This window comes from Melospiza georgiana, chromosome 1, assembly GCF_028018845.1.
Source record: "Melospiza georgiana isolate bMelGeo1 chromosome 1, bMelGeo1.pri, whole genome shotgun sequence".
Classification (NCBI taxonomy): domain Eukaryota; kingdom Metazoa; phylum Chordata; class Aves; order Passeriformes; family Passerellidae; genus Melospiza; species Melospiza georgiana.
This window is the reverse complement of record NC_080430.1, coordinates 133,866,265-133,892,631: the sequence shown is the minus strand read 5'-3', so window position 1 is coordinate 133,892,631 and position 26,367 is coordinate 133,866,265. Positions and strand designations below refer to the sequence as shown.

The 26,367-nt window shown below is 41.9% G+C and overlaps 1 protein-coding gene across 1 annotated transcript; it reads right to left on the bottom strand.

Annotated features, from left to right (window-relative positions):
- Positions 1-557: 557 nt before the first annotated feature.
- On the bottom strand, positions 558-22,880 carry CDH17 (cadherin 17). The gene is made up of 17 exons (XM_058030737.1): positions 22,790-22,880; positions 19,983-20,081; positions 19,169-19,306; positions 17,361-17,499; positions 15,977-16,135; positions 15,112-15,311; positions 12,654-12,785; positions 11,934-12,084; positions 11,024-11,239; positions 9,726-9,802; positions 8,260-8,451; positions 6,792-7,036; positions 4,916-5,046; positions 3,784-4,020; positions 1,767-1,883; positions 1,544-1,660; positions 558-664 (listed from the first exon to the last, which is right to left on the bottom strand). The coding sequence occupies exons 1-17, from the start codon at positions 22,832-22,834 to the stop codon at positions 558-560; spliced, it is 2,502 nt and encodes an 833-aa protein (XP_057886720.1). The 5' UTR covers positions 22,835-22,880.
- Positions 22,881-26,367: the final 3,487 nt, after the last annotated feature.

Below are 26,367 nucleotides of genomic sequence, written 5' to 3'. Positions count from 1 at the left end.
AAAGAAAAACTGAAATATCACATTGATGGTACAAATTCAATATAATGTAGCAGGCAAGGCCCAGGACAGATTACAGATTGCAATAAATTTGGGATCTCCTTTGCTGAGAGTCAGACTGATTCCTACAACTTCATGGAGTATCTTCAAATGTAGCACAGGACTATTCCCTATTCTGCTGTTCAATGACTTACAGAATTGGAAAGAGACAAATATGTGAAGGTCAACAAAATGTAGTCCTCTGTAAAGTCCATATTTACATCAGCAGTCAGATGAAGGAGACTGGTCCAATGTATAGATCCCTGAAGGAGCTCAGCATTTGGTGCTGTCATAGTTAACACTTTAGTCAAAGCTGATAAGCTCGTTAATGGCTAAAGATTACATATGTTTTATGTTTTGTGACTAAAGACTATTATGTACAAAAGTGAGGCCAAACCCCTGGGAGTCTACTTTTGCATGGTTTTTTTGTTTTTGTGATAGCACATCTCTGGGCTTTGGAAGGTTCACAGTTCACTCATTGACAACCCAAAGGGCGGTTTTGTCTCTTGATGAAACAGTCATTAAGTCAGTCTGTTGAGTTCAGCATTATCTTTTGCATCCTTGGGATGGCTCTTTTCTTTTTTCTCTTTGTATCTCATGTGGAAAAACACACCTGCTAAAATGGCACCTGAAAAAGAGAGAATGTTTGTCAGTAAAGGGGAGAGAAAACTTTCTGAAAAATTGTTCCAGCAAGGGCCATGACACTGCCCTGTAATATCCACAGTGCTCTTGAACAGAAGCAGCTTTGAGGAAGGACCATGCAGCATGAGACCAAGAGCATCAATCCAGTCAGTGCTAGGCAGGATCAGATGCCTTGGGGCTCAGAGACCTTCCCACAAAGGAAAACTTTTCCTCTAGGGTCTGACCAGATGGCAAAGTGTCTGTTTTAGCACCCCCCCCTCCCTCTGTGCAGGGATTTGTATGTTTGTCTTGAGATGCAGTCCCTCATATATATATATATATATATATATATATATATATATATATATAATGATATAATGTATCATTTGATCTTTTAAAATCATTATGAGTTTGTTGTACTGTATATAAATTTATTTCCTCTTTATCACTGTTAGAATGAATATGAAAGATGTAAACCTGTAAAGCTGAAATAGAAAAATAAAATGATGACTATAAGCTACAGGTACAGATACCATAAGTAGGAAGCTTCACTATTTTGCCTATAATCTGGATGCCCAAGACAAATCTCAAATCCCCTCTCTGACAGGCAAAGGGCAGTAAGTAGCAATGAAATGACACTATACTAGAGGTTCAGCAGTTTCTTCTGTCCCAACTGGTTGTTGTGCCATTGGATATTTTTCTTACAACCAAAACCTTAGAAGTTTGCAGCCATCACGATACACAATCATGGGATCTTCCCTCTTTCACTCATTCTGCAACATGCTTGACAAGTCTTCACCCAACAAGTGACTTCCTGTCAGAAATGCAGCAGCACCATCATATCTTAGAGGTCTGGCTTCAAATCAGCCAGGAAGAAGTGACTTACCAATGATGATCAGGACTGCAAGCAGAATCCCAATTGCCTGCCCAGCGGTTGGCCAGGAGTGCTGACGGTCTATGTCAATAAAACATGAATTTTCACTGGAACACTTGCAGATGCTTACTGCAAAAGGAAATGCCATGAGGTTAATGAGAAGTTTAGTGGTCACATTTGGTTATTTATAAATGTAACTGCTCTCTTGAGGGTAATAGTTGTGTGCATAGAATACCTTTAAGATTCACTTTGTTTTCCAAAGGCGGTTTTCCATTGTCATTAAGTATTATTGGAACATCATACACCTTCTCTTCAAAGTTAGCATGTTTCAGGGACAGGTAAGCGTGAGTAGCTGTAAGTAAGAAATGGGACATTCAGGTCAGCACAAGAAAGAAAGTTAGTTCAGCTTTCATACCAGCTGCAAGTGGACTTTTTTTTTTTTTAAGGCTGCTTTGCACATGATAGTAATTCCTGTTTTCCTCAATGTCTTCCAGGATCTCATTGGTTTGCAGACATTAAGTAAAAAGAGAATACCTGCAAGCCTAGTCTGGCCGTCATCATAATATGATTATAAAATTTCCTTCCTAATTTCTACATCAGGCCAAATCTGATCTTGGGTAGTGCTACACTGATAGCATCCCATGTGAACCTGGAATAGTCCCCTATGCACACAGAGACCACAACCAGCTTAATTTGTTCCCAAGGAAATGCAGGACAGACCATCCTTCTAGTGAACTTACATTGTCACATCTAAGACTCTTTAAAAACTGGAAAAGGTAAAACCAGCCATTGGGATCAGATCAAAAGTCTGTTGATGTAAGTATCTGGTTTTCAAAATAAATGGAGATTACGATGAAAAAGAAAGCATGTGTTTTACTTCCTCCTCCTTCTCACCCTTTAAACATTTTCAGCTCAAGGACTTCTTGAGCAAGATGTAATTTCTTGCTTTAAACTTGTAGAAGATTTCTGCACACGCAACACCCTGCAATAGCAAATTCCCAAGTCAGCTACCTCCTCATTCTATCTGCACTGTAAATAACTCCACAAACTTCACTTAAGAGTCCCAGGTTTGTGCACTGGAAGAGAGAGCAAAGGATGAACCTTGGCCACCCTGACCAGAGCATTCATAATTTTATATCTCTCTATTACATTCTTTCCCTACTGTCTTCCACGATTAAAAGTAGTAGCTTACTTTGCTGCTCCTATACACTTCCTTATATCAGGCCATTCTATAACTCTGATTATCCTTGTCACCTTATCTAAACCTGTTTCCACTTATACTGCATTTTTATGATAGAGATAGAGGGACTGGAGTTCAAAGCTTGAAGAAATTATGGATTTATACAGGGGCATAATGATGTCCTCAGGTTTCTTCTCCGGTTGTTTCCTGGTAATCCTCAATATTTGACCTGTTTATTTGAATACTGCTGATCTCACATTTCCATGGAACTGCTTGTAGTTCTCCTTCCTGATTCATAATGGCCAGCTCAGCACCCATGATTTCAAAAGTGAATTTGGGAGTCCAGGGTTCACTAGCACCTGTGAATTTTATTGTTCAACCAACTCAGTCTTGGAAGAATTCTTCACGCTTGGCTCCTACTCAAATAACTTTGTATAATGAGTAAACTTTGCCTCCTCATTGCACATCCATATGTATTGAGTTATGCAGATCCCAGCAAAAAACCTTTGGAAAACTACACATGAACTCCCTTCACTGCAAGAGCTGACTGTTTACTCCAAGTCCAGAATTTTAAATTATTATTTATTCTTTCATAACTTTAAATTTGTGGCAACCCAGCTTTCTCTAGTGGGACAATTCATCAAACATGTTTTATTAATTCAGACAGGCTCTATCAGCCAAGCACTTATTCATGTGCTTACTGTCCCCTTCAAAGAGCTCCATTCACTTTGTGAGACAGGACTTCCTTTTGCATGAAATGTCAGAAATGTACAGTTTGCAAACTGTTCTATTTCTTTTTCAGTAGTGAATTGTATTCATTAAATACACATATTTCATATTTACATTCTTCTTCTCTCAAAAATACTAATGAAATTATAGCTTGCAACATACTGGATTTTACCTCTTGCAAAAAATAATTAATGACTTTGGTGTTCTCAACAACCCAATTTTTTTTCTATGTGGGACACTGGTTATGCAATAATAACAGTGAAAAGGAATTCTGTAATTCTTCATATTCACCAGAGTACCAAGTGAGTCCCATATCATTGTCAGAACAGCTGAATTAGCTTACCATTGAATTTTGAGATTTCCCAATTATTTCTTGCATTCATGTCATCCGCAAGGGAAAAAGTAAATTTTGAATAAAAGAATTGTTCATCAGCATCAGTAGCTTGAATGAGAGTTCTCTCTCCTCCGCTGACTGGGTAGCAGAAGAAAGCAGGATAATCCGTAGCTATTTGTGGGTAGTTGTCATTCACATCACGTAAGTGTAGAGTCAACAATGCTTTGGATTTCTGAGCTGCATTATCTGTCAAGTTTAACAGAATGCAAAGTTACATGCACATCTTGGATTTACACTCTGGGCTGTTGCATTTGCAGCTATCAGAGAGGTACATCATCAGATAGGCACTGAAAGGTGGTGTTCTGTATAAAAGTGGCAGAAACAAGGTCTCAGGAGGTCCTGAGGGATTTGTGGCAGCTGCCACTACTTTTTAACGAGCATTGTTTATTTACCACCAGTTCTTGCAAGCTACAGAACGCTAGCAAGGGAAAGGAGGCAGATCTTATCTAGTAATCTGTCATTTCCATCATGTCTAGCAAGCAGTCACATCCAAAGTGACCAGTGCTCTTTGGAGCACTCTTAAGCATGAAATGCCTTGAGTTTCCCACCCCTCTTCTATAGACAGAAAATGCAAGCCAAAATTGAAAGATTTAATGGCTGGAACTAGAAGTCCTAATATATTTCAGATCTGACAGAGTATTCGTTTTAACTGTAACAAAATTAAATTCTGTAGAAGGTTACAAACTACTCTCTGGGTATGTTTTCAGGAAGCCTAATCATACCTAGGAGAAAGACTAAAATCTTCAAGCTCTAGAGAAAAAAGCAGCAGAAAATATTGATACTGAAAACAGTGAAAAAATTTGAATCTTCTCTATATGTCATGTGGTTCAAGCAAATATAAGACCATACCCAACTTCATGAAAGCTATTTTAATCCTTGTTATCAACAGCATCAAGAGTTCTTCAGGAAATTAAATTCTTAAGAAATATATACTTCTGAGGATACACCACAGGATGTATATCTGAGATTACATGTTCCAGTATTTTTCATGGGTTTAGTCATGGTAGGTATGATAATTCCTCATAAAAGAGTAAGGACAGGGGATTCCTCTGTGTGTATATTTAGTTGTTTCATCACTTACTTAGCTCTGATGCAACAACCTCTATTCGGTATATTTCTCCAGTTTCTCGATCCAAAGGCAAAGCAGTGTATACCTGCCCAGTGGCTGAATCGATTCTCAGCCATTTCCTCACGTCACCTTCCAAGGAGTACCTTTGGAAAGAAATAGGGAGGGGAAAAAAATCATATATACTGTTCCAAATTGGGAAAAAATTCCAACAAAATAAATACGTATTTGGTGACTTTATGTAAGAAGCTTGATTACAGTTGTACTGAAAGAGAAGGTTCTTGGAAGAGTCACAGTACTGCGATACTACAGCCAACCAGGAGACATAGACAGAGAAAGAGAGGCCAAAATCATCCAGAATAAGAGTGAGAGCAGAATTACAGAAATGCCATCTCTGCTGTAGCCTGTGTGCTTGCAATTCCACTTTCCTTCTAAATGGGGAACATGGGATGGCACTGAGCTTTCAGTCCAGAAGTATGATTTGTCCAAGCCCCATGTCCATCTCACCCCATCACATCTCCCACACGTTGGTTTTGATGGGGCCACAAGCCATGGGCTGGGGAACAGAGGGGCCAGTGCAGCCAGGAACCCTTCTGTGGATTGAGGAGGGACCAGGACCCCAAGGAGAACCATGGTGATTATCTTCTGGCAGCCTGGAGAAGTCAATGTTACCACCATTGGGGCAGCCTTGGAACACAGTGTGCTTTATGCATCACCACATAATTGCATTTATATAATTGTTTAAATAATCACCAAGGTCCCTGGGTATTTACTTACACAAATTTAACCATGAACATATGACCCAGTTAAAGCACAGGCACTTGCTTGAATAGAAGCTACCAGACCTTCTCATTCAATGTTTTTGTTCTTTCCGTACCCTTTACACTAGAAACAGCATGCTTGTACATCTTCTACTTTTCATACCTTTTATTTTATGCTCTTTAACCTATTTTTAGCAGAAATGTGGTTTATGTATAGCTAAATTCCTGTCATATGTCTCTGTCATCATCCCCCAGAGCTTCTGGACTATGTGGCTCCCTTTCAAACTAGTTTGACAGAAGGCCAAACATGATAAGTTCCCAAAAGTTAGGGGCAAGTAGAAAGCCAGATGAGAAATCTCTGGGAATAAGAACCCACAGGAGGCCTAAGAGTCACATTGTGCAACTCCATTAACCACTTGGTGTTTTGCTGAATTTCAGTTAAATTTCAAGAACTGTTTATTTTGAGCTGATCTGTTCAGAGTTCCAGCTGGGAATTGTACAGCAAAAGTCGCAAATAACTCCTCCATCTGACTCTGCTGTGTAAGGTACATTTACACCGTGCAACACAGCACAGGAGTTGTCTTACACAGAGCTTTGCATCCACAACAGAAAGAGATGCATCATTTCTGACAGTTAGGAAAGAAAATAAATTCTTTTTCAGTTGTAGACTTGAGGATGTGTATTTTGGTGGAGAAAAAGTTGAGGTTGTGCATTTTGGTTGTTTCCTGTGTGACATGAAAAGCAGCTACTCTCCTACTGGTTCAGGGGTACACAGTATATGCCTCATTTTTTTGATAAAGGCATTGTGGACATGGAGCCTTGATACTCTCAGTCCAGCTCTATCTTTTTCCTGGACAAATAAATTAGCCTGCTTCCCTTGTGGTTTCCTGTTTCAAGACTGATGTTTGGCACAGTACAGAGACAAATCTGGTCAGAAAAGTACTACCCAGCTGCAGGAGTGTCGCTGGCCCCTACCCCACCACACATCCCCCTTCTACTAGGAGATAGGAGTTCTGTAAAAGCAATATTTTTCCACATGCCAAGTATTAGGCATCTTTTCCTTGCATGTCCTTTTGAACCATTTTTGAAACCCTAAATTGAATTAATTAATCACAGTCACTGTTTTTTACCGTACAGAATCCCCTTCAGGATCATAGGCCTCCACCGTCATGACCAAGGTATTGACAGGAATGTCTTCAGACACCTCTGTTTCGTAAAATGGCATCCGGAAAGCAGGTGGCTCATCCACATTTGTCACAGAAATTTTTAACTTGGTGAGAGAGCTTGAGTTGTACTTCACACCTTTCACTAGCGGCTCGGGGTTTGTGGCATTGATCACCAGGTTGTACACAGGCATTGTTTCAAAATCAAGAGCCTGGATGAATTAGGAAAAAAAAGGGTTTGTGAAGCAATGGCTCTGCTGCTGTGGGGAGCTCCAATGAGAAACTAAAATGTCCCCCTCTTCTCAAGGAGGAGATTGCATCCCAAATGCAGGCAAAATAAAGGAGAGCTGACAGGAAAAAATTACATTGGGAATGTTCCATTTAAATGAAACCATATGCCTGTTTAGAGGCGTCCTCAGCAACTGCATTTTCTAATAATGTTGCCACCTGCCCGACTAAGTTTAATAACAATATCCTGTTTACAGAAATAGTATTTATAGCTCTGTATGAGAAGGTCTTAAATGACCTCCGGGTGCCAAAAGTCATACAAGGGTTGTTACATCACAGAGTTTCTCACAGCTTCCTCCTTGGGAAAAAAAGAGGCTGATGCCGATGTTGATGCTGAAGATGGTTCACCAAACGCTGCCTCTGCCTTGGCCAGCACACAGGCTGGAGGCACACAATACAGCACCCCTTGGAAAATGAGTGGTAGCTTTCTGGAGCCATAGTCCAAGCATCTTTGAGAAGGTTCACTTCCAAGGGAGAGTGATTTCATTATTAAAATTCATGGATGCAGCAAAAAGTGTTCCTTATATTCCTGTCTCCAGCATTCAGCATATGGGCTGTGCCACCTACTGCAGCACACGCTGTCCTTGGCTTGGTCACAGTTAATGTTCCCCTCATCAGGAACAAACTACATCTCCGTGCTGACATTGAGACATGCTGGCTACACTTGCCCCTTGCTTTGCAAAGGCCACTAATGGCCAGAGCAACTGCAGGGAGGAGAATCTGCCCCTTCACAGCCCACCACTACCACCACAGTCGTGGAAGCATTAGCTGGCTTTCTCTTGTCCAGAAATGCTGCTGCAAAATCACTAAAATAACGTATTTTTTTTTTTTTTTTTGTCATTATGGTGCATAAAGACCTACTTCATCGGCCAGAATCTGCTCTTCTGGAGAAGCAGCCAGCAGCAGAGCCAGTGGAGGGAGCTGCTGGTGGTGGTGAGGGCACAGCAAAGGCAGGAGGGTAGGTGTGTGTGTGTGAGCACTGCACAGACACAGAGCCTGAGTCCAAAAGTGGAGCCTCCTGCAGGCTGCACCATGCTTAGGATGTCCCTACTCCACCAGTCCTCACCTCCTCACAAATTCCACAGGGCAATAACTGTGTATAACAAATAAGTAACACTAAAGGAGAAGAATAAATCCATCTATTCACCTTGTTAATCCTGATGAACCCTCGGTTTGTTTCAGAGTCTGTCTCTATGATGAACGTGTTGTTTGGATCACCTTCCTTCACTTGGTAAATGATGAGGGAACTCCCTGTGGCAGGCTCATCTCCATCAGTTGCTTCAATTTCTAATATCGGACTTCCTATTGGGATATCTTCTGCCAGAGTCACACTGCCATACTGAAGAGAGAGAGGTGTCATTGAAACATGACATACCGTTTGTGGATAAGAACTTCAGCACAACCATTTGTGGATAAGAATTTCAGCACAACCACAAGCTTGTGACCCACATGTGTGGATTTATTTTAACCCACAGCAGCAACACAAAGGAGGGAAGCTTTTTAGCCACACATTTATCATAGGTAATGGGATCTATGTCAGTGCCACTAGTACAGCACCAGTCCCAAATCTTTAGTTCCGCTGTGAAAACCAGCCCATGATCATGCAGAAGGGATAGTACAGCTTCTCTGTACCCTGTGAGCACCCTGGCAACTCATTGTTAAATATTTGATTGCTTCATGCACCATAGGTTGTTGCCACATTGGCATCCCAGCTCCTCTGACTGTTTAATGTGTGCCCTTGCCCAGAAGCCTCACCTTGAGACCAGGTCCTGGACCAAGATCTTGAGGTGAGATGGTGTAAAACCTTGTCTGCATGAGACTGGGCTGCCATTGCCATCAACTGAGAGATGGGCAATACAGTCTGCAAGGCCCAAAACCCAACACAGCTTCCCTGAAAGGACAACTGTGCCTGACAGGCCAGACAGCTCTCCTGAGCCCACCACCTACAGGGCCTGCAGGAGTGGTGGGAGCTGGGACACCTCTGTGTAAGTACTTCAGCCACTCCAGTGTCTGCCAGGAGGCTTGGGCCGTCAGGCAGAAGTCATGAAATGTCTGCAGGTCTCTGCCAGATGCCAGCACCTCCACTAGAGAAAAGGCAGGAGCCTGACACCCATCCTGGAATCAGGTTTGGGCATGGATCATTGGACCACTGTTTCTGGCCAAACCACACAGGACTTTTGATTCCCATTTATCTTCTGGCTGTTTTGGGTACACTGGTGCTGTGTTTGGAAAGGTACTTGGGAGACACCAGCATTTTTTTCCATTTAGCTGTTTGATTAATTTTAAAGCCTTTTCTTCCCCATTTCCCTTCAGAACTTGCATTTCTGGAATAAACTAATTTAATAGAAAAATTTCTTTCTGTACACAGTTTTCCACTGAGCAAATTACCTTAAATTTCATAATTAGCTGTTAATCTGTCCCATTGATCACTGTCTAGATAGAGCTTATATGCGGACTTGCAGCAATATTTTACCTTTGTTTTTACTAGTATTTACTCTATTACTTTGTCTGTAAAGGGCTACTTTCCTGCTGACATCCTATAAACATTGAAGGCATGCTCAAATCCTTGTCAAAAGTTATTGGAACATCCAAAATGGTGTTAAAAGTACTCACATCTGAATTGCTAAAGATGGGAATTTCATCATTGATGTCGATGACGTGTACTTCCACATTACAGATTGTTTCGAATTCTGCATGGAAAGAGACAAACAATATCACACCAGCCTTTCTGCCAAAACTAACTCTCCTCCAGAAGGGTTCCCTGTGAGCAAAAGTGAGATTGCCAGATTGCCCAATCTAAGCACTAAATTGAGAAAAGCACTTATCTCAGATATCTCTTAGTCAATGACAACCTCCCTTCTTACCATTGATCTTCCCCATTTCTCCAGCACTGTCCCATCCTGTTTCATTTCCCTCACTTTTTAAAACCGTATCTGTTTTCCAGGATGATGATAGCTATGAATTGTGTTAGCTGTCTCAGTATAACTTTTCCATGTCAAAAAGTAAGCCCTGGGTTGTTAATGCTCCCTTGTCCTCTTGGTCATCAGGCAGCACCCCCAGTTTTGTTACAGGCAGATTTCAGATTCATGTAAATCTAATCACTACCTGAGCAGGGGCACCCAAACCAATGACAGGTTGTGATTTTAGAAGCATAATATACCCATATATAGATGGAACATGCCTCATGAGCTGAAAGTTGAGGAAAATTCTAAACAACATTGTTTGGATGGAGTTCAAATAAGCATTCAAGACAAATCACCAGCTTCCTCCCTCTGGAACGTTTTCCATCATCTGCCAAAATGATACCATTTCATTTACAGACATCTTTCCATGCCAGTTCCTTCATGCACAAGTTTTGCCTGACTGTAGGGATTCCAGCACAAAGCTTTAAGCTTTGGTATGAAGTTTGATTTCCTTTCCATTCAGTGAATCACAAAGGACTCATGACAATTTACATAAGGGACGAGATAATTTTTAAAGTTTTTTTCAGCTTAATATTCTCTTAATGTTTTAAAATATTATCTGGACTGTCTGAGCAGCTGTGTTTAATTTCTTGATTTTTTTTTCCAGTTAAGTCCCTTTGAAAGATCTGGGGAAAACCACAATCATGATCTCTTCATTTTTTTCCCCCTGTGGAAGGAAATCTCCTTCTGAAGTACTTGTTAACAAGCTTCCCAATTTAGCCACACTCTGTCCTAGAGCTGGTTCCCTTCCATGCTTGCATTGTGAATCATGATTCATCTCCCTGCATCTCAAGAACAGGACAAGTACCATGCCAGAGCAAGACAGCTCTCAGTGCTACTGCCTATTCAGCAAATCCTCCTTGTCTCCCCACATCCCTTAGACACTGAACACAAGTCCTGCCATTGTGGACAGAGTTTTTCCAAAGTGTAACAGCAGGCATTACTTACGAGGATCTGTCACCAGGACCTTCAAGAAATACTTGGCTGATTCACGCTTGCTTAAGGAACGGCCAGCTAATAGCAAAGTCCCGGTGTCTTGCTGAATATAGAAGAGATTATTTGTGGGGAATTCAGGTTCCTGACTTTGGATTTGGAAATGCAGACGAGAGTTAAGGCTGTCCTCCTCATCCATGTCCGTAGCAAACACGGTGCCAATATTACTCCCTGTAGCAGAGCAGAGATGGGAATCAGACAGAGTGCAGTGGCTCCATGTCTCCACAGAAGTGCACAGTGACAACAGTGATGCCAGTGCAAAGGGTAGAGGGCCAATAAAAATAAAGCTGTATGGAAAACACTTTAATGGACATGCAATCTTTTCACTATTGGGATTTTTTGCTTTAGCCTCCCAACATACTGGTTTGGGGTCAGGGCAGTCCAAAAGACTAACAGCAGACTCTTGAGTCCTGAAACCAAATAACTGATGTCAAGACATTGGAGGATTTTGGTAATGGTCCATTGAAGTCAGAGGCTTTATGCTGGAGCTGCAGCTGGATGAGGGAAAATGGGCTCATACCACTTTAAGAACAGTATTTCTTGTACTGGTAATAAAAGAGGTGGTTTTTTTTACACAGTCTAAGCAGTTATCCAAATCTGTGGTTGTGGGAAAATGCAGTTTTATATTTTAAATAAAACAGCATTTTTAAAGTAGGTGTTTTGTCTCTGTCCTTCTCAGGTTCTTGAAATCCTTTCCATAGGACTTATTGAAGGGAAAACAGGAGGGCTATTTGCACAGGAAAACATTTCCCTGGGACAGTCATGTTTTAATCTTTGGGATCAGATTTTTTAGCTTCCTTCACACACAGCTGGAAACAGCATGAATACAGTGAGGTGTATAAATTAACAGAAATTCTTTTCTTACCTCCCTTTTCATTTTCTTGAACTTCAATTATGGTGAGCTCCTGCTGACACACAGGGGGATTGTCATTGATGTCTTCCACAATAATGTGAATTTGCAAAGGCTTCTCCACCAGTTCTCCTGTGTTATCTTTTGACACCACATAGAATGTATACTGCAACAAGAATATGGCAATTAGAAGGTTTGAATGTCCACTGTGACAATATTTTGCATCTTAGTATCTAACTACAGGAATATGAAATATCTTCTTATGAGTTTGCTCAGTGTTTTCTGTTTAAATCAGAGCTCTTCCATCACCCTTTAGCTTCTGAGGGCTGAGTTCTCAAAGGATTTTAAAATCTGTGGTCCCCAAGGTCTGAAGTAGATCTGAAACCTCTAGATAGATCTCCTTCACTCCACTGCCTATCTCTTACTCATGCACCTACAGCCCTGCCATAGCTGGTCCATGCTGTACATTGTACATATGCTGTGGGCAGGGATTGCTACTGCCAGACCCACTCTAGGGTAAGGACCTGAAGCCTGTTTACAGTATAATAGGTGGATGAACTTTCACATATATCACATAATTTCCAAACAGAAGTGACAAGAGACAAAACTTTTATCTATTCTCCCCTTCCCCGTCTCCCTTCCATTCTGCTGAGCTTTGTCATATTTACTCCCACACGAATAATCAGCTTCCTGCTGTGCTCTCTGCCATCAGTGAAGCTTTATGTGTTTACTTACAGCATCCTTTTCTTCCCTGTCCAATGGTTGGGTCACATAAATATCCCCATTCTCACTGATGGAAAATGGAAGCCTTGGCAGCTTTTCTTTTTCAAAAATGCCATAAATTACATCTGGTTCATTTGACTGCACCTAAAAAAAAACCCCCAAAAAATAAATCAGGATAGGAAGTTAGAAGTGTAGAGTGAGATTTAACAGGGATTATTTCTGGACCACAAACAGAAACAACTGCATTCCTGTTAGCTTCATAAACCAGAAAATTAACAGTTTGGCGGGCTCTTAGGATGAACTGCAGAAAATCAGACTGATAATACACCTCTGCTCTCTGAATTGTGTGCTGAAGCCACTTTGCCACAGTTTCTCCATCTGTCCAGATGGGATACAACACATATCTTTTTATAAAAGGATTTGGTGATGTGGAGATAAAGAGTGATTATGAGGAAAAAACCATTATTTTTGTTTTAATATCTTGATACTAATGATTTCCTCTCCTAACACTCTCTATTCCTGCCTGTTGCTTGGTTTTATTTCATTCAGAGAAATGGAACAACGAAACAGCACTAAATTAGAAGGAGCTGCCAACTCCAGAAAGACCTTGATAAATTATAGAGATGGGCAGTCATCAACTGCATGAAGTTGTAACAAAGTGCCAGGTTCTGCCCCTGGGATGGGGCAGTCCTGGATGTACAGACAGCCTGGGGAATGAGAGGCTGGAGAGCAGCACCAAAGAAAGGGACCTGGGGGTCCTGGTCAGTGGAAAGGTGATTGTGAGTCAGCAGTGCCCTGGCAGCCAGGAGGGCCAACCCTGTCTGGGGGCATCAGGCACAGCATCACCAGCCAGGCAAGGGAGGGGATTGTCCTGCTCTGCTCTGAGCTGGGGCAGCCTCACCTCCAGTATTGTGTGAAGTTTTGGGCACAACATTATGAAAAAAGGCATTAAGCTATTATAGAGTGTCCAAAGGAGGGCCACAAGGATGGTGAAGGGTTTGGAAGGGAAGCCTTAGTAGCAGCAGTTGAGGACACTTGATTTGTTCAGCCTGGAGGAGACTGAGGGGAGACCTCAACATCCTCATGAGGGGAGGCAGAGGGGTGGGACTGACCTCTTCACTCTCATGACCAGGGTCAGGACTTGAGGAAGCTCAGTTGGGGGAGTTCTATGTTAGATATCAAGAAAAGGTTTTACATCCAGAGGGTTCCTGGGCACTGAAACAGGATCCCCAGGGAAGTGGTCACAGTACTAAGCCTTCATTAGTTCAAGAAGCATTTGGGCAATGCTCTCAGGCACATGGTCTGACTCTTGGGGTGTCCTGTGCAGGGCCAGAAGTTGGACTCGATGATCCTGATGGGTCTCTTCCGATACAGCATATTCTATGATTCTGTGATTCTGTGCAAACAAATAGCTGGTACCTATCTGTAAATAGGTGCATGCACACTCTTTACATTCATCAACGCTCATGAGAAAGGCTCTTTTTGGGGTGCCGCACATTTAAAATGAAATTAAATACACAGACTGTTTAGTTAATGGGGTCAGTATTAACATTTATGTTCTATATAGCAGCAGCTACATTTCATTTTCCCCTAGGCAGAATCAACATGACATTGGCTCCCAAATGAAATGTATATACAAGTGACCCCAAAATGGATGCATCCTTACATGTTAGTCTTCTTTCTACCTGTTTTCATTCTGTATTTCCTTGGGCTGCCACTGAGAATAGCACCAAGCCAGTTACTCTTGTGAACAGGATCCATGGAATCCTGCCATGTTCAAGGGATGACAGCATTAGGGGTGTCACTGCCAAGGCATTTTTCAAAGTCAAATATTTCTGAAAGGCTGTTGGCTTGTTAGTTAATATGTACTCATGTATACACTGCTATTGGTCTGCAGTTATCAGCAAAATATTTTGTGCTTGAACTGTGAAAAGAGGAATATTGGGAATGCAGGATGTGAAGGAGGGTATTTCAGTCCTTTCAAGGTACTTTTGGTGTAGCAGTTGTGCTGCATGACACAAAACCAGTCACAGCAGGCGTCCCTGAGTGTGAGGGACTGTCCACAGCAGGGCTGTTGTGGAGCTGGTTCCCTGCCCTGCTCTTCTGCAGGTGGAGGGAGAAGCTAACCACAAAATAAGCTCTAAAAATCTCTTGGTTTGCTCAAAGCCTGGAGGACCCATAACTGGATTTTGGTCCCAAACTGAAAGGCAAAGTTCAGTCACTCTAGTATTTGTATTGACTGTATCTCAGTCACCTCCAAACTATTAACTTTTGTGCTAACAAAAAATCAATGAGACCTCCACTAACAATCATTTCCAAAGGATGCCATATTAAAAAAATGACTGGGAGGTGTCAAAGTCCTTCTGAAAAACCTGGTGTTGGATGCAGCGGGGACACGTTCACAGTTAGTTGTGAGGAAACAATTGTGTGGCACAAGGAGAAGTTCATGGAGTGTGGTCAAGGACCCTACCTTGCTGATGTTGACAGGGTGGACCTGGGTTGAGTTTTCTTTGATGTAGATGGTGGGGGGAGCTTTCCACAGGCTCTCCTTCACAGTGATGCTCACATCAACACTGCTGGTGAAAGCATTCGCTGTCGTCCCTGCCATGTCCTTCACGGAGACAACAAGTATGAAGTTGTCCTGCTTTTGAGGATCCAAGTAATAAGAGCCTAGAGACAGAGCAAAGAATCAAGAGAAATGACACAGAGGCTGTGGGGGCTGTTCATCTGCCCATTGCCTCCTACATGCACTATGGTTTTTTAACTGGCTCAGACTTACTCCTTAGATGGTCCTTTGGGACCAACCTCAGCAAGCCACTTCCTCTGGGTTCTCTCAACAGCCTCATGTGCATGGAATCATATGGGGCCTCTGTGCTGTGGTCTCATTTTGTGCAGAGGCATCCCTGAACAGCCCTAGACCCAGTTAGGCACTTGTTCAGCCCAGCAGAATAGATGGGAGTTTCTAATCATTGCAATGCAGTTGGGATCACATGTCCAGCTGAGTTTTCTCAGCATTTTTCATGTTACCGCTTTTGGGTTTCTAGATTTCATGGCAGAGAATTTATTCCAAGATATGACATGGTGGAGTCCTGAAGGCCAGAGGATCTATCTCTCTTCTCAGTGTACTTTTATATCTCAATCTCCATTTCTGCCAACTTCCCTTGAATTTGGTGGGACAAAACACCAGTCCCCCAAAACTAGGGCTTTAGTGGAGTCTGTCCCACTGACTACATTTATTCACAATGTAGCATCAGACCCATGTTGTTGTTTTGTTGTTCCTACTCATATCCCAGAACTCATGCTTGCTCTTTGCAATCAAGAATCTTTTTACGTACCTTTTCTGCTTGGTGAGATTGCTCCGGTTGCATTATCAATCTGGAAAAGCATTTCTTCATAAGGGTTGGGAAAATGATGGAGAATGCTGTAAGACAGCTGTGCATGGAGAGTTGTAGGATCATCACGGTCAGTGGCATGGACATACATGAAGGGCTTGCCTGTTTGGATTGGAGAAGAAACAGTGGTAAGAGAAGAGACTGAACCTTAACACATAATCCATTTGAGCAGAGCTCTCAAACCAGGAAAGCAACTTATGGGGAGCTGCCATTGTTCCATAATGCATCTCCCAGGGGAAGCCACGTGCAGAGGTTACACTGCTGTATGCCATCCCACAGTCAGCCCTCCACCAGCTCTGCTTAGTAGGATCACAACAGGTGTGGTGACCAGCTGGTGAAGAAGGTGACAGAGTTAAATCAGCAGAGAGCTATCTATCACACAAGAGTGCCTGAACCCAGAATTCAGCTCACTGGGATCTCTCCTTAAGGCCACTTTGCAGTTCTTACACAAATCAGTGAAACCCAAAGCACCTTGATAAAAATGGTGCATCACCTGTGGCACAGATACAATAAAAGAACAATCATACAGTGAAAAAAAAAAAATTGAAATACCCAGTAATGTAAGTCAACTTTTACCTTTTGCATACCAGGGCAGCATTCAAAATCTTTTTGACTTGGATGCACTCAAGAGTTTGCAGTAATATGTTTCAGAATAATTTTCTGACTCCATGAAGGTTTATATGCATATTATTTAGCAAAAGTTTTTTCTTGAGTCCATAGCCACAGCAATAACAACTGTATGAGTCCTTTGTTTTATTTCCAATATATAAGTCCCAACTTACTGCTCTTTGATATTTGCATGACTTTTGGTATGGATCAGTACAATTCATAATCCAAGACTCACTTCTAAATGTTGAGGTTTAGCCCATGTTCTGAGAAGCATCACTCATGGTAAGCACATACCCCATATCTACCCTGGCACTTTCTTTCACTGATATGAAAAGACTCAGATAGTCTTAGCCTTCTCTTTCTGTATAGTCTTTGGTAGCCTTTAAATTTTAAACCCCTTCTAGCATAAGGTTTTGTTGTTTTTTGGTGGTTTTTTTTTTTCCAGAGCAATGGACAGAGCAGCAATATTTGTCTGTTAAATGACACTTGCAAAGACTAAGTAATAAAAAATATTTCTGACTGCGCTCATCCCTTCACACCATATAGTGGTCACCTCTTTGCCCTTTCATTATATTATAGAAGCTTTCACTCTTATTTTGTACAGTCCTGTGGGAAGAAAAACTGATCTTCTTCCAGCTTGTATAGCAACCACTTTACCTTTCTGCTTAATTTACCTACCTTCCTATTAATGATAATATTTAATTATGGTGGCAATTACCTGGACGAGAGTTCTGCCTCACTACTCCAAAGTACTTTGTCTGGTTAAATTCTGGGGGGTTGTCATTGATATCCTCCACATGTATTGTAACAGCATATGGACCTTTAACTCTCTCTCCATTCTCATTCAGACTTTCCACCTGATTTGAAAAAAGAAGGAACAACAAGTAAATATTTTCATGCAGACAGGTTAAAAGGCATAAATTAATATCAAGGTGTCAGATGCCAGGTCACTCTTACTGTCATGGAAATCTGGTGAGAGCCACCACTCGGTAGCTCCACATACCAGGACAAATTTGCCACTGTAGCTCCCTGACAAATATTTGTCACAGTATACAATGCCAACAAAATAAAATAACCCACTCCTGCTTCTGATGACACCTTTCAGAGGACAATTTCCCACTTCCAGTTTCAGCAGACTATTTGTATTTTTGTACAGCTTCGAATTCATGTTTTTCTTTAAAAAGCAATATGTACTTTCTAGCAAACAAGGAGAAAATCCAACATGATATTGCATTTATAACGAATTGCTATTATAAATATAAATCAGAAAAATAGTCTGATATAAGGGTTAGTAAAGAAAAATTAATTCTTAATTCTAATGACATTTTTTTCTACACAACTTGACTTATTTTCCAGCCTTCTTTACCTTTAAATCACCAAGAATATATTATATCTGTCACACTTAATTTTGTTTGCACACAATAGATAAAATCATGATTATTTATGCCTAACCAAGCATAACTTTTTCATTCTGTCATCACTTTTTGTCTATAAATGATTCACACGCTTTGGGTTATTAACTTCTGGGGCTAGGAAATTGCCCTCTCTACTTCCAATCCAAGGGTGCTTTAGAGCTGAGAATGTGAAACCATGAAACCTGAAGTGATAGACTTTAGAAAGACTGCTAAGGCTGGCTAAAAAAATCATCATGTACTTTGTCTGTTCAGATACTGATCCTCTCATGATCATTTTTTTCTCAGCTGCTACTGCCTCAGAAAAAGACAGCACCATTTCTGACATGGTTTAAGAGGACAAGGATGCACTGAGACCCAAAGACTGCCCATCCACTGCTCCATTCCCAACAGCGTTTGCACTAGTGAGATCCTCATGAAAAAGGTATAATAGCAAGACAAGCACACAAAGCTTTTTCCTCTCTTGGAGTCCAACATCTGCCCAACAGCTTTCTGCTGTTATCTGACAGAGGTTAGATCTGTGCCTCTCTGCCTAAATGTCTTTCACTCACATTGTTTCACAGTCACAGAATGTTCCAAGTTGGAAGTGACCCACAAGGATCATTAAGTCCAACCCTGAAGTGAATGGCCCATACAAGGATCAAACCCTGGCATTATTAGCACCATGCTCTAACCAACTGAGCTGATCTCAGCTGGTCACCGTGTATGTTGTAAGCTTTCTAAATTATTACAATAGTTCATTTTTCCACTCCAGAAATAGAATTCACACTATCAGCCTTCAGGGATAACAAGAAAAGCTCGTTCATGAAGTTAGATTTTACTTCCAGTCAAGTATTCCCCTCATATTAGGAGAGCTAAAGGGTTGTGTTGGCATCACAATTTTTGTTTTCTGAACATAGCCTTCCTCTGCTAAGAAGCATTTTCCTGTTCAGTCTTTGAGAGCTACAAAACCGTATGTCTTCCAGTAAATCTTGGTATTAAAATGAAAAACCTGCCTGTAAACATAGGCAAAAGAAAGGATTCCAAATTCCAACCGATTTCTCTTACTACCAGGTATACCCAAAGAGGATAAATGTGAATACTTCTCCCTTCCTATTTTTTATTGAGTTTTTACCTGCAGCTTGTGCACTTGTTGGGTCTCCCAGTCCAGAGACCCATTGATATACAGGATGCCTGTCCTCGGCTCAATGTCAATAATTCCAGCTTTTTCACCAGATGTTCTGAAACTCACAGCAGGTGGCTCAAGTTTGAACTACAATGGAAAGAAAAAGAAAAAAAACCAAACCAAAAACAGAGGGAAAAATCATAATTTTTTCAGCATTTTCACCATAATAAAAATAATTTCATGTTTTTGTGACTTTTAAAATCTATTGCCAGCAATGTGTTTGGCTGGGAGAATGATATTCCAAGAGTCTGCTCAAACAAGTCTGCTCTTTTCTGATCCTCAGCAGAGGAGTTTTCACATTGTTTCCTGAATGCTGCAAGAAATCCCAACTGCAGTTTGTTTCCAAAGCAAATGTCTGCTTAGGACAGACTTTGTCTGAGCATGGGAATGGAAAAAAATGACACACATCCTCCATTTGCCTGGGAGCTGGATCTGTCCTTCTGTGGTTATGGCTTTGGGAGGAAAACCTCAGAGTCAAAGGAAAATGATGACACAAGTTACATGGAAAGAAATTCTTCAGGAATGTTGATTTTATTAATCCCTGTCTTAGGATATCCTCTTAAAAATGTGTTTGAGAGGGGGTTGTCTCCTGCTCTTTGCATGTAGCCTCTTGAATTCCCAGAGAGAGGAATTAAAAATTAATTTTGGATCCCCTTGAGGGACTGTTCTTCCCACCAGCACAGAGACAACCCTTCACATGTGGTGTCTGTGTGCAGGCTGTGGGGTGCTTGACCAGAGTGGATAACACGAGACACTTGGTTACCTGGTGAAGGATGCGTGGACCTCCTCCTTCCTGCACAGAGAAGTCCATGTCCTTCAGAGGCCCAGTTACACTCAGGCCCTCCAGACCAAGCCACATGGCCTGTGAGAGAGAGAGGGAGAGAGGGATGGAGGGAAGCACATGAGGGATGTCTGCTGCCGCCACACACAAACAGCAGTTCCCCACCCCTGAGGCTCCTTGAGCTCTTCTGCTACAGTACAAGGGCAGAGACTCTTCCAGGCTTGCACTGAACATCTCCAGGCTCTTTAGCATACATAATTTTTAAAAGCAGTGAGATTTATTAATTAATTAGAGAACAAAGGCTTGTGCCCTGCCCTTTTTTGACCACTACATAATTAAATGAGATTGGATCTAGCTTCAAGAGCAAACAGAAGAAGAAAATAGATTAAAGTAGACTGAGAGCAAAAGGGAATTCATAAAATCATTGCTGGATCTCCTCTTTGTCCCCAGCAGGACCATCCATGACCTATCCAAGAACCACAAAGCCCTGTGAAAACAAGTGTGTCTGGAAATCAAACATCACACCTGGGGATGAGGAGGAGCTGTGGCTGCACCCCTTGTAATTTCCCCAGTAAATCAAATCTTTTAGGTATGGGAATAAGGCGGCCCTCTCTGGGTTCCGACAGCACTCCCCTCATGCCACAGCCATCTGGGCAAGCCACTTGGGCCCTGTGCCTTCACATCAATTGCATGTGAATGCAAGCCACAGAGAGAGCAAATGTCACCTTCAGATCTTTGGCTTTTACCTGCTGGCAAATCTGTCACACAAATCTGTCTCAGCCTCTGTCCTCCTAAGGGCTAGCAATGTCCTAACATCATGGGGTTTTACCACCAAATTTTTATGAGGTTTTTAACCTCACGCTCCCCAGTGCCCAAAGACCTCCACACTCCTGCCCTAACATTTCAGGGCTGTTCTTGCTTCCAAACAAAAAAAACAAAGCAAAATTGAGCCTCTCAGGGCAGGCCGTGCACACAAGACAATTCACACTATGGTTCAGATAATCAGCCTGTTTCTTGAAAGGAAAGACCAAGATTCCCCAATTCCCCTGTCTTCACCACCTATCTTGACAACACTGAGTGTCTGCCTGTCAGAATAAGGGCTCCATTATTTGGCTGAACAAGTAAAGTTTCTTTTCTTCAATAGTAAAAATTAATTTATTTTGCTTTACAGACTTAGAGTACCATTGCCACCCTGTCCATCACACCACAGATTTGAGTGTGTGTTCTCTGCTGCATGACTTTTCCTCTGGATTTGATCCTATTGCTGCTGGGACAGCTATTCAATTTCTCACAGAAAAGCAGTCTGCATATTACCAAGGGAAAACTTGATTCTGCCTATGACAAAAACACAGCGAAGTTCAGCACAATTCACCCTAAAGCACTGCTCTGTGTGTGTATGTCACAAGTTGTGTTTCAATAATTCCATATTGTTCTTAATAATAGCCAGAGACGCCGTCCCGCTCGCCTATAAAGCTTTGTGACTCCTTTTGAAAATGGGAAAAGCAGAGAGCTGAGGAAGGAGAGGGAAGGATGGTAGTGAATAATAGTGAGAGCAGAAGAATACCAACAAATGCAATCTTATGCATCCAGGAAAATGCACTTTGCAGATACCTTTTCAATATTTTTGAAAAATGCTGACTGCTGGCCTCACCACGGACCAGATATCAGGACCCTGAGCCTGACCTGCTACAGCTATTCCCATGTCACACAGGCTTGCACAGCCTGGTTCCTGCAGGCTGCTCCTGGGTCTCTTCTATGGACAGATTTTGCTTTATCATGTTCCCTGCTATGGAGGAACAAAGGCTGATGCTATAAAACCCAACAAGTTCAAAGTGCAGCCTGTGAAACAAGTAAGCGATATCACTTCTGTTGATTAAAATTACTTTATGTGGACCATAAATATTTCCAAACATATTTCTACCACATGAATCACTGTTCAGGAGCTTGAAAGGGAAAGAGGCTTTACCTCTTGGTCCATATGCATTGGTATATCTTCTGAAGATGGCTATAAGGCTTGCAGAGTGACTTCACGGAAGAGCCAGCACTGCCACAAAGAGCAGCTTGTGAAATGGGAAGGGAAAAGGAGGTGCTCATGAAGCAGCCCTCAAGGTCCCCATATTCTGAGGCTTTTTTTTTTTATTATTATTAAACTTGAATTTCACGCATTTTTTCAATCTTTTCTGTTAATTTTCATTGTGAAGTAGAAGTCACCACTGCTGTAGCCTTTACAAACATCAGTAAATCTTTTGCATTTAATACATAAGGTCCATAAAGAACACAATTAATACATTTCAGTTCCAGAAAATCCTCTGAAATGGGATTCACAGGAATCAAATAATAAGGATACAAAATTAACATGCACAGTTTAAGCTATGAGGCATTATATGTCTTAGAATATATTTAATATGTCAGCACATGTATGGATTATACTCATGATACTGATGTTTTCACTCTTTGGTGATTTGTTGCAGTATGTTTGAATCTTTTCTAGCACGTAATTCATGTTTTGGAAACAGTGATATCTAAAGAGGAAGTAGAAGAGGGAAAATGAGTAAATTTGTGCTTTCTAGGCTTTTTGAAGTTTTTATTCCCCCAATGACTGAGATGTCTTCTCGACTTGCTGTGGGGGCCACACACCTGTGCTGGGGACACACCCAGAGTTACAGCCGCTGCGCTGGCACCAGGGCTGCCTGACCTGCGGGCTGGCACACCCATGGATTAGAGCTCAGAGGCTCCAGGCAACCTTTGCCGTTTGCTCACAGATAAACAAAGGAAAACCTGTAACTCACCGAGTGAATCAGAAGCAGAAACTGAAGTCCACACAGCTTAAGCATACTGGAATATGCTTTGCCTCAGCTCCTGCAAAGAGATGACAGTCACTTTAGCCCCACAGAGCTGGCCCAGGCTGTTTGCACACCAAGGCTGAGTTTTCCTGAGGCTGCAGGGAGAGAGCTGAGGAGTCGGTCCCCAAGGAGCAGCTGCAGATCTCCTCAGGACAGACGAGAGCACTGGTGCCCCTGGGCTGCCAAGGAAGGCTGTGCCCATCAGGTTCTGCCTAATGGTGCAAGAGAGGCAATATGTGAGATTCCCAAAGAGCTCTCAAAGATTGAACGCAGCACCAAAAAGCCGTGCAACCACATTGTTACAATGATTCTGTACTGCAAAGCCACTTTAATTTCTGCCTTACTGAAAGCAATGAGATGTTTACAGGAAATGGTATAACCACAGGACAAAAGTCTTGCAGAGGATGTCATGAGGTGTCTGTCTTCTAGTTCAAAAAATTCAAATTCAAAATTCAAAAATTTCCTGCAGATTACAGAGGCAAAGAAAGCCTAATGCATCTGCACCCCCTAAAACTACATAGCTACTGGAAACAAAATTTCCAAGTCCAAGGAGCACTCTCTGCCTCAAATTTCAAAGAAATACTGAGCACACAAGACCACAGTTTATGTTACATCCTCCTGAAAATTAGATGGCTTTTGCAAAATGCTATCCTGCTTACTCACTGCCTCCAGATTTTTACAAAGATGATGGGGCCAGTTCTGGAAGGAGGTGAAGGTGGCATATAGTGCTGCCATCTTCAGTGGCGCTTCATGTTACATGGCTCACACCTACAGGAATCCTTCCACAAATCTGTCCCAGGGAGGCCCCCAGTGGGGAGAACACAGTGTGGAGGCACAGCTCCCTCCAGATGCCTTCCTGCTTGTGCTTCCCATCACCCCATTTCCCTTCTTTTCTTTCCTCAATGGCTGAACACAAAGGGGACCTGTAAATACAGAAACTGCCACCCACACTGCTGTTCTTTTGAGCACCCATTCTAGGACTTGCCACAGGAGTTTACTTTCCAAATCCCATTCTGAGCTGTGTTATACTGTGTGTGCAATTACAGCCTTTGAAATACTGGACTCTTTCCTTGGATAACTGTGTGAGTACTGGAAAATAATATGACACACTTTTGAAACCAGAAGTGATCAGAAAAATCATAAAATTTGACAGAAGACAAGGGCTGAAATGGAGCCCCCTGTAGATGCTTGGCTGTGCTGCCTCCTTAGTGGGTCCTTCACAGACCTCCTGAAGCCAGAGGAGGTGGCACAGGCAGGGCAGAGAGAAGGAGAATACCCTTTGAACCTCCTGGAAGGACACCTCAAACCAAAACTGTTGCTGATTTTCTGGTTACACAGTCAATGAAAATTCTTTCTGTTCCTCTGCCTGTACAACCTCTCCCCTCCCCTCCTGCCACCCTCTCCTGAATATATTGGCCTGTTCCTGCTGCACTTAGTAGCCATGTGGGAACTTCAAAAAACGAATTCCTTATTAATTTGTGGCAGAAGGTGGGACAGAGTGCCCGAGGTGTTCCCTGTCCATCCTGTAAGGCAGCAGTCTGTGCCCAGGGCTCCCTGCAGGGTTTTGTCTGTCCCTCTGGAGGAGGCATGGCTGGAAGTGCCCCTTTGACAGCCGGTGGTGGAGGAACACCAGGGAGCTCAAAGTATTGGGGGAGGCCATGAAAACAGGGAAAAAACAGTATGGGGTGGTCTGGATTCAGGGAAAAAAGCAGCAGCAAGGCCTACCAGGGGAGGAGAATGTTTCAGGGGAAACATCCCACTTTACTTTTGGGGACAGAAAATGCTGTCAAATTAATTGCTAAATGTGGCTGTGTCATGGCCAGGTTCTTCTGTCCAGATCCAACTACCAAATGCAGCAGTGGAAATTCAGCCATTTCACAGTTTGCATGACAACTGCCTTTGATGTTCCCTTCTCTTAGAACATAAACATCATTTCCTTATGTCATATCATTTATGGCACCTTTTGCAAGTTTTGATCAGTCCTTGAACATTTATTTTTGGGTGGAAACTGTTCCCAAGTCTCATGAACCACCTCACTGCCAAGGACTGAAACCCCAAAATCCATACTCCTCTGTCACTCAGAACAGAGTTCCTGTATATATAGGTTCATTTAAAAGTTTTCAGTAACAGGCAATTTCAGGATTAGAATAGTATCAGCTTAACTAAAAGCAGCTTGAGATCTGGACTGAGGACTGGAGCCATATTTTCTCCTTCATTTCTTAGCTTCATCTCAGTGCTATATCCCTAATAATCCCTCACGCTTCCCATGACTGAAGAGAAATCTCTAGGATAACCATCATAGGATAACCATCATACAAATATTCCAGTGACTTTCAATAATAAACATTCGGAGAACAAAGAATATTCCCGGAGATTAAAGATCAGTAACAATCACAAGTATTTGGTTCCATGGAAAAAAATATTATTTTCTTTAGTTGATTGATTTCAGATGTTCAAATTCAGCAAAGAGAAAACAGAGGAAATTGATCCAAATCAAATATAAACCAGACTAAGCCTTAGCACAGCAGTCATCCATTTTACAGGGACAGCTGAGTTCCTAACACTGCCTGAAAATCCTCTAGCAGAACCCCCGCTTCAGCTTTTAAAATCCTTCAGTGAAATGTCAGTTAGATCATCCCTTACCTGTAACATGAAAAGCTTATTTTGCTCTAAAAATGCTTCTTTCTTTCAGCTGTGTGAATCACCTTTGCACAGGTTGGTGATGTCTGTCTGTGCTTATCCAGTTTATAGTTCCTCAGACTTGCCCTCAGAGATTCAGCAGCTCAAACATTAACTGCAGGACAATTATTGATTCTAATGACTAGGTGTGGTACGAAACAGCAGCCCTGTAAGGAAGCAAGGTAACTCCAAGGTAATTCACAGTCTTCAATATTTTTTACATAATTTGTGATTTTCTTTCTGACTTTTTTTTTTTTTTTTCAGTCAGGCTGTGAGAAAGGAACATGCAGGGCATGGGTTGAAGGCACAGGGTAAAGAGAGCCTTTCTGGGGGAGAGAAGGTGGAGAGGAGAGGGCATGGGCCTTGGGTGGAGAGCAGGTTTGCTACTTGTCTAGTTACAGGAAAAATTCACATTCAGAAGACAATAATTTGGACATCAAGGTGGCTTGTTTTCACAGCAGATCCTTTCATGGGAAGGAACCAGATGAGTTAAAATAATTCATCAGTCCTCATATTGGAAAGTTCAGATTCTGTCTGAGCTCTGCTAAAAATTTTAGGTAACTTTGGGCAAATCAGTCTGTCTGCCCTTTTCCAGATACTTATAATGGATGCAATAATTTCTTTCCCTTTGTGCCATCTCTCACGTCTGTTTCATGTTTGCAGCCTTCCCAGGAAACTAGTCCCCACTAGTGTCTGCATTACAACACCTGCAGTAAAGGGAATTGAAATCAATTGGGCTGTAAAGGACAATAGTAAAACAAATAATCAATAAAATATATTTGAAAAATAAACTACTTTTTTTTTTAATTGCAGTTCTTAAAATGTTATGCCTTTTTGTATCTCAC